At 40.3% G+C, this 12699-nt stretch overlaps 1 protein-coding gene across 1 annotated transcript; it reads right to left on the bottom strand.

Moving 5' to 3' along the window:
• Positions 1–1716, bottom strand: nkx3-2 (NK3 homeobox 2). Its single transcript, XM_069670496.1, has 2 exons — positions 1127–1716; positions 1–425 (listed from the first exon to the last, which is right to left on the bottom strand). The coding sequence occupies exons 1-2, from the start codon at positions 1497–1499 to the stop codon at positions 1–3; spliced, it is 798 nt and encodes a 265-aa protein (XP_069526597.1). The 5' UTR covers positions 1500–1716.
• Between the last annotated feature and the right edge of the window lie 10983 nt (positions 1717–12699).

Below are 12699 nucleotides of genomic sequence, written 5' to 3'. Positions count from 1 at the left end.
TCATTGGTTCCCCGCACACGCAGAGAGTGTCCATGCAGGCAGGCAGTACGCGTACGGGTAATAGTAGGACGGCTGCAGAGAGAGCAGCGGAGGCCGCAGGATCTCTCCCGGGCCGTACTGTCTCTGGTCGTCCCGCACCAAAACTTTCACCGCCACCTTCTTGGCTGCCGGGGTCGACGCCATGAGATCTGCGGCCATCTGGCGGCGCTTCGTCTTGTATCTGCGGTTCTGGAACCAGATCTTGACCTGGGTCTCTGTGAGCTTCAGGGAGGCGGCCAGGTCTGCGCGTTCCGGCCCAGACAGGTACCGCTGGTGGTTGAAGCGACGCTCCAGCTCGAAGACCTGCGCGTGAGAGAAGGCGGCCCTGGAGCGCTTTTTCCGCTGTTTAGGCTGGTCTAGACTCTTCTCGTCAAGGGTGCTGGAGTCTGGGAGAGGGAGACACACAAATGCAACATGCAAGTCAATTCCTGTACTTGTTTGTTATTTTAACACAACTGGAGCCACGTGTGCAATGACTGAACTTTGGATAAAAAAAAACATACAAATTCAAACAAAAGTTATACTAAAGGTTGTTTACATTTTCTGTGTAGGCAATAAACTGTCATACAGTTATTTAATGCAAGTCTGATCCAAGTTTTCAATCAGGCATAAACACAACTGGTGTGCAGATGTTTTTTCCAGAACGATTTAGAGTTTTATTCCTTAAAATATACGTAAATTACCATCTTCGTTCCAGAGCTTTTGGCCAACTTAAAATCGTGGCAAAGCAGAATAATTGAACACAAAGTCCCTCGTACCCAAATAAATGCAAAAGGCTTTATTGACAAAGTTTGAGCCAGAGTATCCATAAATTATCGTGCGTAAAACTAGAACAACCTGTGCGTAAAAGTTAGCAGGAGGCGAGAGGGTTTACAAACAGGCCTGATATCATACAATAACACAATCAGAGCAGTCGTTATGATTCTGCAGAATTGTGTAAGTATTAAACTTCACTACTGATTTAGTTTTATGCTCGGGTTGTCTGATTTAAATGTAAAACGTTGCTATGGCTTTAATGAAATCAGAGAGCAGCACTTTATATTCTGTTTAGTGTACAGTTGCATGTTAGTCTTTCTGCCTTACTCACCCGTAGCATTATTGGGCTCACTGTCACTCTTCGCGTTCTCCGCAGCTGCAGACTCATGATCCGTCTCCTCCTGCAAACTTTCCTCCAAAACATCCGACGCAGGGTCCACGTCTTTCTCCGACTTGCACGCGACCGGAGTCTTGCTGTCGTTGTCATCGCTGAGTCCCGAGTCCGAGTCGTAGCTTTTCTGGTCCGTAGGCTCACAAGCCTCCCCATCAGCTCTGCGAGACCCTCCGTTCATCTCCCCAAATATTTTCCAGCACGCAGTCTTGGAGAAGCACATGTCCAAATCTGGCAAGTGTCGGCTGTCGTCCTTTTTGTTCAGGATGGCTTGGATTGAGAAAGGCATCAGTGAGTTGCCACGAACGGCCATTTTCAAAACCGACAAGTTTGCGCTCGATTCTTGAAGTTAAGTAATTAACCGTCCCGGAAAGTGGAGTAAATGTCAGTTCATCCACATTTTAGGCGTCTCCCTCCGTGGAGTGCTGCTTCTTTCCCTCCAGTGTTGGTTTCCTGCTCACATCCCCGCGGGAGAAGCCGTGGAAAGTTTCTGCTACATCCGCAGGAGCGATGCTTCTCCTCCGCATAGCTCTGCCATCAGCTCGGGCTCTCTTCACACTCCGGCCCTTTTCACCCTATTTTTTTAACCATCCACCCTCACCTGTGACTGACAGGCACTCTTCGTCGACTCCTATTGGCCCGGAGAGGAGGAAAGCTGTTTCACGATTGGCCACTGTACGCGACGTCATGCTGCTTTCAATCGGGTGGGAAAAAGTTCAAGAAAAAGTTTGGTGGAAGTTTTTCACAGGAGACTAAACTGATGCAGGTTGCAACCACACAAATGTATTTAAACTGAAACTTCATTAAAACTCAGGGGAGCAAACTGCATCTCTGTGTGGCTTGTGATGGCAAAATTGCTTACTGATTTTGATGTTTTATTTATAATTAATACAGTAAAATGTGGAGCAGTTTGTCTTGGTAATGTTCAGAATTCGTGCAGGCAGAAAACGCAAAGTCGCGTGCGTAAAAGTCTAAGAGCTCAAAAGTGTTTTTTTTTGTTCTGCAGTTGAAAAACACCCGAGGAAAGTCGTGTTTCCCATTCTCCCCGTAAGACATGAATGCAGCACCAAGACAATAAATTTGTAAGATCATCCTTTTATAGTTTAACCCTTTATCAACCAAACAGGTCTGTCTGGAGTTCGGTGCGTAATGTGGCGGATTTTTTCCTCTTTGGCAACATTGTGGGCACCGAACGACTTTTGTCACGTTGTTACTGATTTACTTTGTTTTGTGAAGTCATCAAAATGCTGTATTTTTCTCAAATCCTCGGCAGCATGCATCATTGGTCGCCATGAACAGGTAGGCCTCAGCCTGTGCGCAAAACTAATTATTGCACTGAATAAATATGAGTTAACTCAAAGCAGGTAACTTCGCCTAGTTTGACTATTTGTAGTGTAGATGTTTGATTAAACGAGAGATGCGTGATAGCAGAGCATTTATGTTTTTGTTTAAGTGCAAGTCAGCTTGTGAACCCTCCAAGAAACACTGACGTCTTTTCTGAATAATCATTGAAATGAGTGACACATGAAAACCGGAATTTATCTCACGTTAAAAAGTGGATTTCTTTATGAGAAATATTCTCAAACCTGCCATTTTTGGCAGCGTAAAATGAAATATTTTTTTCTTTTCTTCTACCTCATGTTTCTCCTCTGTTTATACATTTCTAAACAAAAGCTTTATAATGCATTCGGCCGTGCGCATTATGAGGATTCTTTCTTATCAAGTTAGAAGTCTGGAGCCAGCTGTGTCTCAGGGTTTAAGTGGACGAACATCTGTCTGCAGATCTGGATCGTGACCTCTGCCGTTTTCACGTCTCCCGGTCACAGAGCAGACCTCACAGCTTCTCTGCTGATTTCATTCACCAGCCGATAAAAACTGAAACGCTTTGTTCACGTTTTTATACGAGCAAATAACATAAACAAGGAGGTTAAACTCGGCTCAACGCGCGAGGGGAGATATTTCATTAAGCTGAGGTTTGGCAGCTCTTATTTAGCACTAATGGATAACTCTTAAACTATGGATAAAGAATGAAGAGGCGTTGACGCACACACATCTTTATATGATATCCTGCTGAATAATAACGTTTTATTTTTTCCCCTTATAACTGGAGTTTTCCTTCTGTTTTATCTGACTTGTTTAATTAATTGGCTTAAATCCATCAGATTGTTAATGTTATGAAATAAGTATAAAATTAAATAGATTTGCCTTTTTATAATATATGAATAACATTATTTTATTTGGCCTGATGACTCAAGTAATGCACCCATAAAGGTGCATTATAGTAAAATGAAGCGTTAATAATTAATTAACAGTGTCATAAATAAAAGGTAAAATAATAATAATTATAATGACTATAATTATAACAAGAATAATAACTATTACCTCATTATTACAATAACCTGTTCGCTACGTGAATTTTCCAACTATAAACGTCACAGCTCATAATAATAATTATTACGTAATTCAATTGAATGATAATGAAAAGCTCGAGCGCCGTCAGACAAGATGATGAATGCTGACGCTGATGAGCGAATAAAATGACATTTTTCTTTTGTGTTTTTTGCTCTTCCTAGTTAGCGTTGGTCTTTTGGGATTTTCATCTTTTTTTTCTGACCTTGAACCGTCTGAAAATAAACTCACAGCCTGAGCGCGCGCAGCTCAATTTTAAGAGGCTAAATGAAAGAAAGGCGGATGAAAGTGTTAAATATTGATCCGCAAAATAAACGACTTTGTCTTCTGCCATTTCACATAATCAGTAACAATTATGAACTGGACAAACGCTGAGTTTAAATAAATAAACTATTTTATATACCGCTTCATCCCGTCTACATCATGAGAACAATAAAGAAAATAAAGTTCATATATATTCATCTGTACCTCATCTAGTGCTGCTGCTGCTGCTGTCACCCTGTGCACGCATGTTGCATGCATACATTATACCATCTAGTGGCCGCTGAAAATACCTCCTCATCTTGACTTTTTGACATCTTGGGTCAGAGCAGAAATCCCACTCAACTTCACTCTGTGGAAAAAAGGAGGAAACTTAACTTTAGAGAAGAATACTTTACAAAAGAGTTCATTTGTTCAGTTTTAGCTGAAAAAACTTGTGTAAATGTGTTTATCTTGGTGTAACTGCGTCTTCTTCTTCTGTGAAAATGAGCTGAATTAAATCATGCAGCATTGTCTCAGAGCCGGATGTGACCTTGTGGTATTAAAGCCCGAATCACCGCAGGCAATGCAAACACAACTGGGAAAGGGGAAAGCACAAACCACTGACACGTCTGGATATTTTCACACACCCTGGCCCTTGTTCTTTCACAAAATACTCATTCCACCCAAGGCCAATACACAAGTGCTACATCACACAGTGTTTTTTACCCCTCTTGTATTGTACAAGTATTTTCTCTTTGTCCTTCGTGCATTTTTCTTTCATACCACACTGTTGTCTTTTGTCCTTAAGACCAGCCGAGCCGGCCCGCAAATAGAGCCTGGGAAAAATGGAAAATAAATAAAAGAGTCTGCCAGTGCTCCAACAGGGTGAGTCAGTGTGTGCCCATCAACGTGATGTGGAGCAGAACTCGGCGGGTGACTCTGTGTTTTGGTAACCACACTGTGAGGAAGAGTAATAAGCAGTAAGTAGCTGGAAGTGGCAGGAAATGTAAACAGGCAGCGTGGCTTTCATTCAGACAACTGCAGGGGCGTTCACACACAGCCGCTTTGTTGTGGTTCTCACTGGGAGGACAGTCGTGTTGATCCACTGAGCGTTTATTCAAATATGATCTATTTTAATACTGAAATGCATCTAACTGAATCTGTGTCTCACAGGAAACAACTCAGAATAAGGAAAATTAAAAGACATCATGCACACAACCTTTTGCATGTTTAGTGGGATTTAGTTCTGTAATTAAAATAAGTATAATTAAATAAATAGTGCATTGAAATGTAAGGTTTAGTGGCATGTATATATCAGCAGTCTGTCAGTCCATTTACAGGGGAGAAAAAGTCATTAAATCATATTATGGGATGAAGAAACGAGCACGTCAGAGATGTAATGCTCTAAATCTAAGACTAATAATCAAAGCTAAATAATAGCAACCCTATAAATTACAATATAAAAATAATCTATTCCATATCAAAATTATACATAAAACACAAAAAATAGATTAGAATTAGCAACAAAATAGATTTGATTGTAATAAAGGTACTTATTCAGAGTACTGTAGCTCCTGTCAGTGTCATGTTACAGGATTGGGTCTTTATTACAGACAAAGGATAGACGTCCTTAATGTTATGTTGTTGGTAGTTAAATAAACAGCTCCGGGGAAAAAAAGAGCCCAAAGCAATAATGTGTTTTTCTCTGGATCTTCTCTTTATAAGTTTTTCTTTGTGTAAAATGATCTTTTGTTTTATTGTAAACAACATTTCTCCCTACACTGTCAAATCAAATATTCTCATTTAGGTCTTTTATTTGCAGAAAATGACGACTGGTTAAGATCACAAAAAGATGCAAAAAAGATGTTTTTCAGACCTCGATTACAAAAAGAAACAAGTTCATGTTCATGTTTAAACAACAGAATACTCATGGTTTAACCGAGTTCACTAATCAATATTTGGTGGAATCACCTGGTTAACCTGGATTACAGCGTTTATCAGTCTTGGCACGCTCTCCAGCAGTCTGTCACATTGTTCGATGTGACCATCCATCCTCCTCTTGATCACATTCAGCAGGTTTTCAATGAGGGTCAGATCTGGATTGGGCTGTCCATGACACGCAGAGAGAGATGCTGATTTAAGAGGAGGTGTACACTGATGCTACCTGGTGTTTCTAATCCTATGTTTTTAAATGTAAAATAATCTGAATCCTAATATAGTAGGTAACTCCATCAGTCAAATTATAAAGCATAAAACAGAAATACTCAAGGAAAGAAAGAAGGAGTATTTATCTCGGCTATTGTGTCCATCATGGATGGAGATAAAATAATAATTTAGAGTGATATGACAAGTAAAATTAATATGAAAAATAATTTTCTTTCTTCTCTTTTCTGGCCCTTTTCTGTGTGTTGATTTTTACAGCAGTAAATGTCTTAAAACAATTAAAGATATGTATATCTTGCAGCTCATGTATAATATAATTGAATGGAAAGATAAAAAATCAGTAAGGTTACAATTAATGATTATTTTCTTATGGATTATGTTGTCAATTCGAGTTATTAAGTGCTACTTAGTTTGTAATGCAAAACATTGATACAGAACAAAACTGCTCACATTTAGGCTGCTGAAATCAGTGATTATTGGTGTTTGGGCTTGATCACTGACTCAACCGATAAATTGTTTACAAAAAAATAGTTGAGGATTAAAAAAAGAAAAGAAGAAAAATAAACACAAAAAGTACACTTGACTGTTTCTTTACCTCCTTGTACAGTATGTCTGTTTTTCCCTCTCATTCAGCAGAAGCTGGTTCTCTCTCTGTGTGCAGGAGGGCTCCCTCTGCTGGTGAAGACGCAGAACCTGCTGTCCTGGAAAAAGGAAAGATGAGACGTTCACTTCCTAATAGCTCTGCCGGGAAAAGGTATATTTGGTCTGTTTTTTCTAGATCTACAACGACATGATTCCTTAATACCCCCAGACTCTTTGTCTGCGCTCCTCCAGTTTAACACCACCACCCTTCCAGTAAAGAAATAAACTTTAATGGCATATAAGACTATTACGTTTACCTCCACCCACCAGCCGCCCCCAACCCCCTTTTTCCCCTGCCTCTTCTTGTTACATTAATCTCGTGTTTTAAGCTTAAATCTCGCCTGATGCAGCAACATGCCAGTGGCCGGGCTAACGTCTCTGTTTCCCCTCCTCTCCCGGGTGTGTTTATGACAGGTTTGAGATTTTTTTTTTCTTGCGTGCTGGTATGGAGAAGGAGGCTCGCAGCACGCCATACACCCCCGTACACCCACCTAAACATGCGAGAAGAGCTGCCAAATTGTGTTCAGATGGAGCAACACATGAGAGGGCGCTGCCAAGACGCATTTGCAGCAAATGCTCCCAAAATGCCCTCTAGATTTCTCACCATATATCAGATCAGCCATGAGAGCACCCTTAATCAACCTCAACGTTGGAAAGTGGAAGGAAAGGGAATAAAGGGGGGGTTACTGCCAGCTTTAAGAACGCGTTTGGTCGCTTAAGTTACAATTGAACCCTCTTCTAAAAGAAAAATTGTCCTTGCATGCGACGGGGCACTAAATTGAGGAGCCCTTGGGACTGAACACTTCATAGAGTAAAGAGACGAGCAGGGAGAGGTTCCTGCGTCTGCTGGAAGCGATTCAAAACACCTCAGTGTGGCTGCATTAACGCACACGCAGGAGCAGAAGTGGGGGGATACACTCCAATTAATGTGTGTAGATAGCGCAGACATGATTAATAGTTTATTTTCGCCTCTGCTGTGCTGACAAACGAGCTTCCATCCGCCCTCTCCGGCACGCAACAGATAAAGCGAGCAGCTCAAGCACATCATGAAAGGCTCCTCGGGTCTGCAGGGCTCAGGTCTCCTCTGCAGGCCTCAGCTCACGCCTAAATAAAGACGTCCTTCAAAAGCAGCCGAGCCCTTTCACTGGTTTCATGTCACGTGCTGTAAAACAGCACTTTCGGACATTCAAGCAGATGTAGTTATGAAAACTTCAAGGACCATTTAGAAATTCTTGGGATATTACGAGTCTTTTCTTTTCAGACGGTGAAGTGGGTGTCATTGAAGGCAGCTGCAGCTTCAGGAAGACAAACTCGGCTTGGGATGTTTGCAGAAGACAGATTAATCTCTCTGACAGGTTTTTACAGTTCAGAGTACCGAAGTAGGACTGCAACTAGTGACTATTGATACATTTATCACTTTCAAGGTGACATTTTTTGTCTGACAAACAGACTAAAGTTTGAATAATTTGCTTGAGAAAATATTTAATTTCACCACTATAAAAACTGCAGGTGATTTCCTTTGTCCACTCCCTATGAAGACGCCTTTAAAGGATAAGGTTGTGGTTTTGTTTGTTACCGTTATAAGTGGTTGGTGTCATTTTGTAGGCCTGTTTATATCAATAAATACTGTGGAAAAAACTTAAACAGCACGTTTCTCTCATTTTGTTTTCTCTCCCCTGTACGTGGCACTCAGCCCAAACCCAGTCAATGAAACATACATCTTTAAAAAACTAACAATAACAATAACTTTATTGATCCCCAAAGGGAAAGGTTACAAATACTACAGAAAGTTTTATTAACAAAAGGCCAAGTGGTTCCCTGAAACAGACAGGCATTGTAATTTTGTCAAACATTAAAAACAAAGACTAAAACTTAAACTGTTAACTGTTTTTTTTTAGAATTAAATCCTGCCTTTCTTTTGAATCTAAAACGTCTGTGCTGGACTGTGGTGATGTTTTATACATGCACACCTCCTCTCAAACCTTACATGCTCTGGACACTGTGCATTATGGAGCATTGACATCACTAATGTCAAAGCCCTCATTTATCACGGTTTGCTGTTTGCACGTGTTGGATGGGTCTGCCTCGTCCACACGTAGACTAAAACACTGACCTATTCTAATTTACAAGTCTATTTTTAGGTATGCTTCCCTCCTACCATCTAACCTACAACAGACAGACAAACTTACAACCTATTCTTACTGTCTGTCTCAAAGGTCAGAACTGAACGGGGGAAAAAGGTGTTTTAGTTTGCTGCTCTCTTTACATGGAACGAATTACAGAAAGACCTAAAACTTAAGGTCAACTTAAATAACTTATGACTGTGGTTGATTTAGACAAAGTTTGACTGGTCTCACTTGTTATTTCATGTCTTTTTTTTGTATTACAGTCATGCATCCTGTATTATCTTTGTATGTATGGCTGCTCATTGTTTGTCAGAAGCTTTGTTAAACGTGCTGCTGCCTGTCTGGCCAGGAAACTCTTGAAAACAGAAGAAATTGGTGCACTTGTTGGGGACTATTTTCAGCAGTGGATTAATACACATTTTGTTAACAGTGAATGTTTAGAGCAGCTGATGTGCCTTCATGTGCTTCACAGTGATAGTATTTACTTGTCGTGTCACTGTGTGGCTCATTGATGCTTTTAAATAGTTTGACAAACATGGAGCTCTGCTCACAGAGGAATCAGGTTAATTTAGACAATTAAAGTGATTTATTGGATTGTGATGTTGGAAAAATAGCAAAAAAAAATAACAAAGCTGAAGTAATCTGTAGTTTAAAGGGCCACCAACTATGTCAAAAGACAGCGGAAAGGACAGTAGCGCTTGCAGCTATACTGATCTGAACCCAGAGACACAGAGAACACAGGCAACAGCAGGAGGCATTAAAATCAGCAGACAAACTCTTTACATCAGAAATGTTGACAGTTGTGGAGGAATACTGTCCTTAATAACTTTACATTTGGAAAAGTAGCACAAAGAAAAGGTTAACCACCACTTACCAATTGTTACAATCCTGTTATTTTCTTTGTTACTGGCATGTTTTTGTATCTTTAAACAGTAAAACAAAGAAAGCTCACGTTTAAATCATTGGCTAAGAAGCTTTCAAATGATGTACTTTATATTGTAAAGCTGTAGAAACATTGTTAAGAAGTTTACTTTAAACTGAATTGATTAGGTGTAAAACATAATTTTAAATGAACAAAATGCTGACTCGTGCAGCTGCTCAATTTGACCCCAAAATGTGGGCGATTAAAGACATATTACAAATATTTCTGCACTCCGGAGTGGATTTGTGTTGCAGCCTCAGCTGACATGAGTCCATCTAAATCTCGACTGAAACGAGAACTATTTCAACTCTGCAGAAGACTGAAAATAAAAACCTTTAAGACTCTAAACCCCCACCCCTCCCTGCTGCCTGTCACTGGCTATTTCTACGACTCTCGTATGAAACACTTCTGACGTTAAACACCTGTTAACTTTTATGTCTTGAGAGAGGAGTGGCTGAAAGGGAGAGCATTATGTTCAGTGCCGCTCGGCCAAATCCCCAGTAGAGGAAAGACCACTCCCTGAGCAGAGAGGCAGCAGGAGTGAGTGAGCGAGTGAGCCCCCTTCTCCCTGCAGCCTGAGAGGATCCCCAACAGTTACCTCGATTTCATTTGACAGCTGCGTGAAACCACCGTCTTTCCACGGGCTCTCTGCTGGATTAACTGCTCCGCTCCCCAGCAGCAGACCTGCTTAAGAGGCAAAGTGAGGGGATGAGAGGAGGTTTGAGGCGGCTGATGTCGCTGGTGTCTCGTATCAGTCAGTTTTTTCTTACCTTTATATTAAGATGCCGGGTCAGTGCAGTGTTTCCTGCCAGAATCCAGATAAACTGAACTTTAAATTTGTGCTCATTACAAATAAAAAAACACTTAAAAAAGTGAAAACACGTGTCAGCCATCTTGCCTTCTTCTGGGAGTTGTTGGATTTAGCTTCTTTATATACAGTTCAACAATTATAAAAAGTTATGTTAGGTTGTGCTACCCATGACCCCACAATCAATAACAAACACACCCTCAGGATGTGTGGGTGAGTTTGTTTTTGTGTGTGGGGATGAATACAGTTTAATAATTACTTAATTATTACTAATATACAGTGCTTTTTTTCATATCCATTGTTCTTTTACTTGTGCTGCTATGAGTTTATTTTGATGCTGCAATTTTACTTGAAAATATAAATGCAGGACTTTTACATTACTGTGGCAGCTGTGGTTCAGTGGTCGAGTCGGTCATCTTTCAATCGGAAGGTTGGTGGTTCAATCCCCCTTGGGCCCCAAGACACTGAACCCCGAATTGCTCCCGGTGTAAATGTGTGAATGTGACATGTAGTGTAAAAGCAGCTTTGAGTGGTGGCAAGACTAGAAAAGCGCTGTACAAGTACAGTCCATTTACCATTTACATATGATTTATATATTTCCAAACTGTGGAAATGCTACTTTTACTTCAATAAAAACTTTTGAGAACTTGAGAACAAACACTGTAAAGAGTTTGTTGTTCTATGAAGGACTGCAACAAATTACATTTTCATAGATGATTCGTCTGTTCAGTTTTTTCTAACTTATTTATTTGCATCTAAAATGCAAAAAAAGGTAAAAACATTTAAAAAATAAAAATAAATCAAGCAACTGAAATGAGGTCGGCCTTTTTTTGTTTAACACGACCTAAACGAATTCTGGATTTCTCAAAATAAACGATGATTCAGTTTCTTCAAAACTTTTCTGTCCACTCACAAATAGAAAAATAAGAGATCTTCTTCTTCCTTATTCTTTCCTGTTTATTTGTTCTTTCTTGTGTTTGTTTTTTTGTTTTATTTTTGTTTCCTTTTTGTTTGATTTCTGCTTTGGTAACGTCCAATCTTTTGGTTACCGTTTTTATCGTCCTAAAACTCTGTGTTTTGTATGTTGTGCTGTGTTTCACTCGTATCGTCTTCACATTTTCTCACAAAAAAAAAGAAAGAACAAATAAAATGATGCAATAAAGTTCTGACTTGGAAAGCTAACACTCTTTTTGGAAAAGCAGAACACAACAGGTCAGCATCTGCCCAGATTAGTGCAGCTGCAGTTCACGCAGTAGATTTTAGATGCGTATCTTGTTTTGCTGCCTTTCTAAAAGTCTCACTCTTGATGTGAGGTCCCTGCTGAGCTGCCGAGGCGTCCTCGGCAGCTATAAATCAGCCTAATGTGCCTCAGCCTGCCGCTGATGCTCCGCAGCAGAAACCTGCCTGGCTAATTAAAATAATCATTTTTGACTACAATGCAAACGACTATAATAAAATGACGTCTCAAGTCGCTCCAATGGCATCAGTGAGTGAAAGGAGCGCTGTTCGTCTGCCAGACCGAGTGGCTGAATGAAAGCTGATCCAAACCATTAAATAAGAGCTGCTGGGATAATATTTTAAGGCTTGGATTGCAGCACCAGGAAATACCTGGGAGAGGTGCACCTTTAAGGAATCAAATTTAGCAATCCGCAGGAATGGTTGGAAAACTCTGCAACCTCCCTCTTTGCTTTTTTGGATGCAGTCAGTTCAGGTGGGTGCAGCGATTAAAGCCTCCCAACGTGTGATGGTGGAATATTTCATTCTGAGTTTGTCAGTTTTATCCTCCATTAACAGGCAGGAATGTCCTCTCCTCGTCTCCGCTCCGAGGCGATTGGTCGATGCCTTTGGCTATTTACACCTTACAGACAGCACATCCATTTAGGACACACAGAGGAGATAACGTTTGAGACATAATAAGGGCGAATTAATGAAAATAAAACTGTATATTCTGAACTGTGCTCCGGTTTTTCTTCTCATAAACAGAGATGACAGAATCTAAACGTTTGGGAAGACGGAAGCAGCACAGTTTAGATTTTCATCAGGTGTTGTAAAGCTATTTTTTTGGGGGGGAAAAGCGAATCTAAGCTATTATTTAAGTGTATTATGTTCAAAAGAAGAAGTAAGTAAGAAGGAAAAAAAGATTGCTTCTCGTGCTGCGTCTGCATTTGTTGCAAAGAAAGAGAAATGAGATCCTGAAGTG

Source organism: Semicossyphus pulcher, unplaced genomic scaffold, assembly GCF_022749685.1.
Source record: "Semicossyphus pulcher isolate SPU_LCO1_2020_fin unplaced genomic scaffold, fSemPul1.0.p SCAF_2, whole genome shotgun sequence".
NCBI lineage: Eukaryota > Metazoa > Chordata > Actinopteri > Labriformes > Labridae > Semicossyphus > Semicossyphus pulcher.
This window is presented reverse-complemented; position numbering and strand designations above follow the sequence as displayed.

What these genes read in the sequence shown, in the direction of transcription:
- nkx3-2 (XM_069670496.1), bottom strand. Translation starts at nt 1,499, where the DNA reads ATGGCCGTTCGTGGCAACTCACTGATGCCTTTCTCAATCCAAGCCATC. An exon ending in TGAGCCCAATAATGCTACGG is followed by an intron (nt 426 to 1,126) that starts GTGAGTAAGGCA and finishes TCCCTCTCCCAG; the next exon opens with ACTCCAGCACCCTTGACGAG.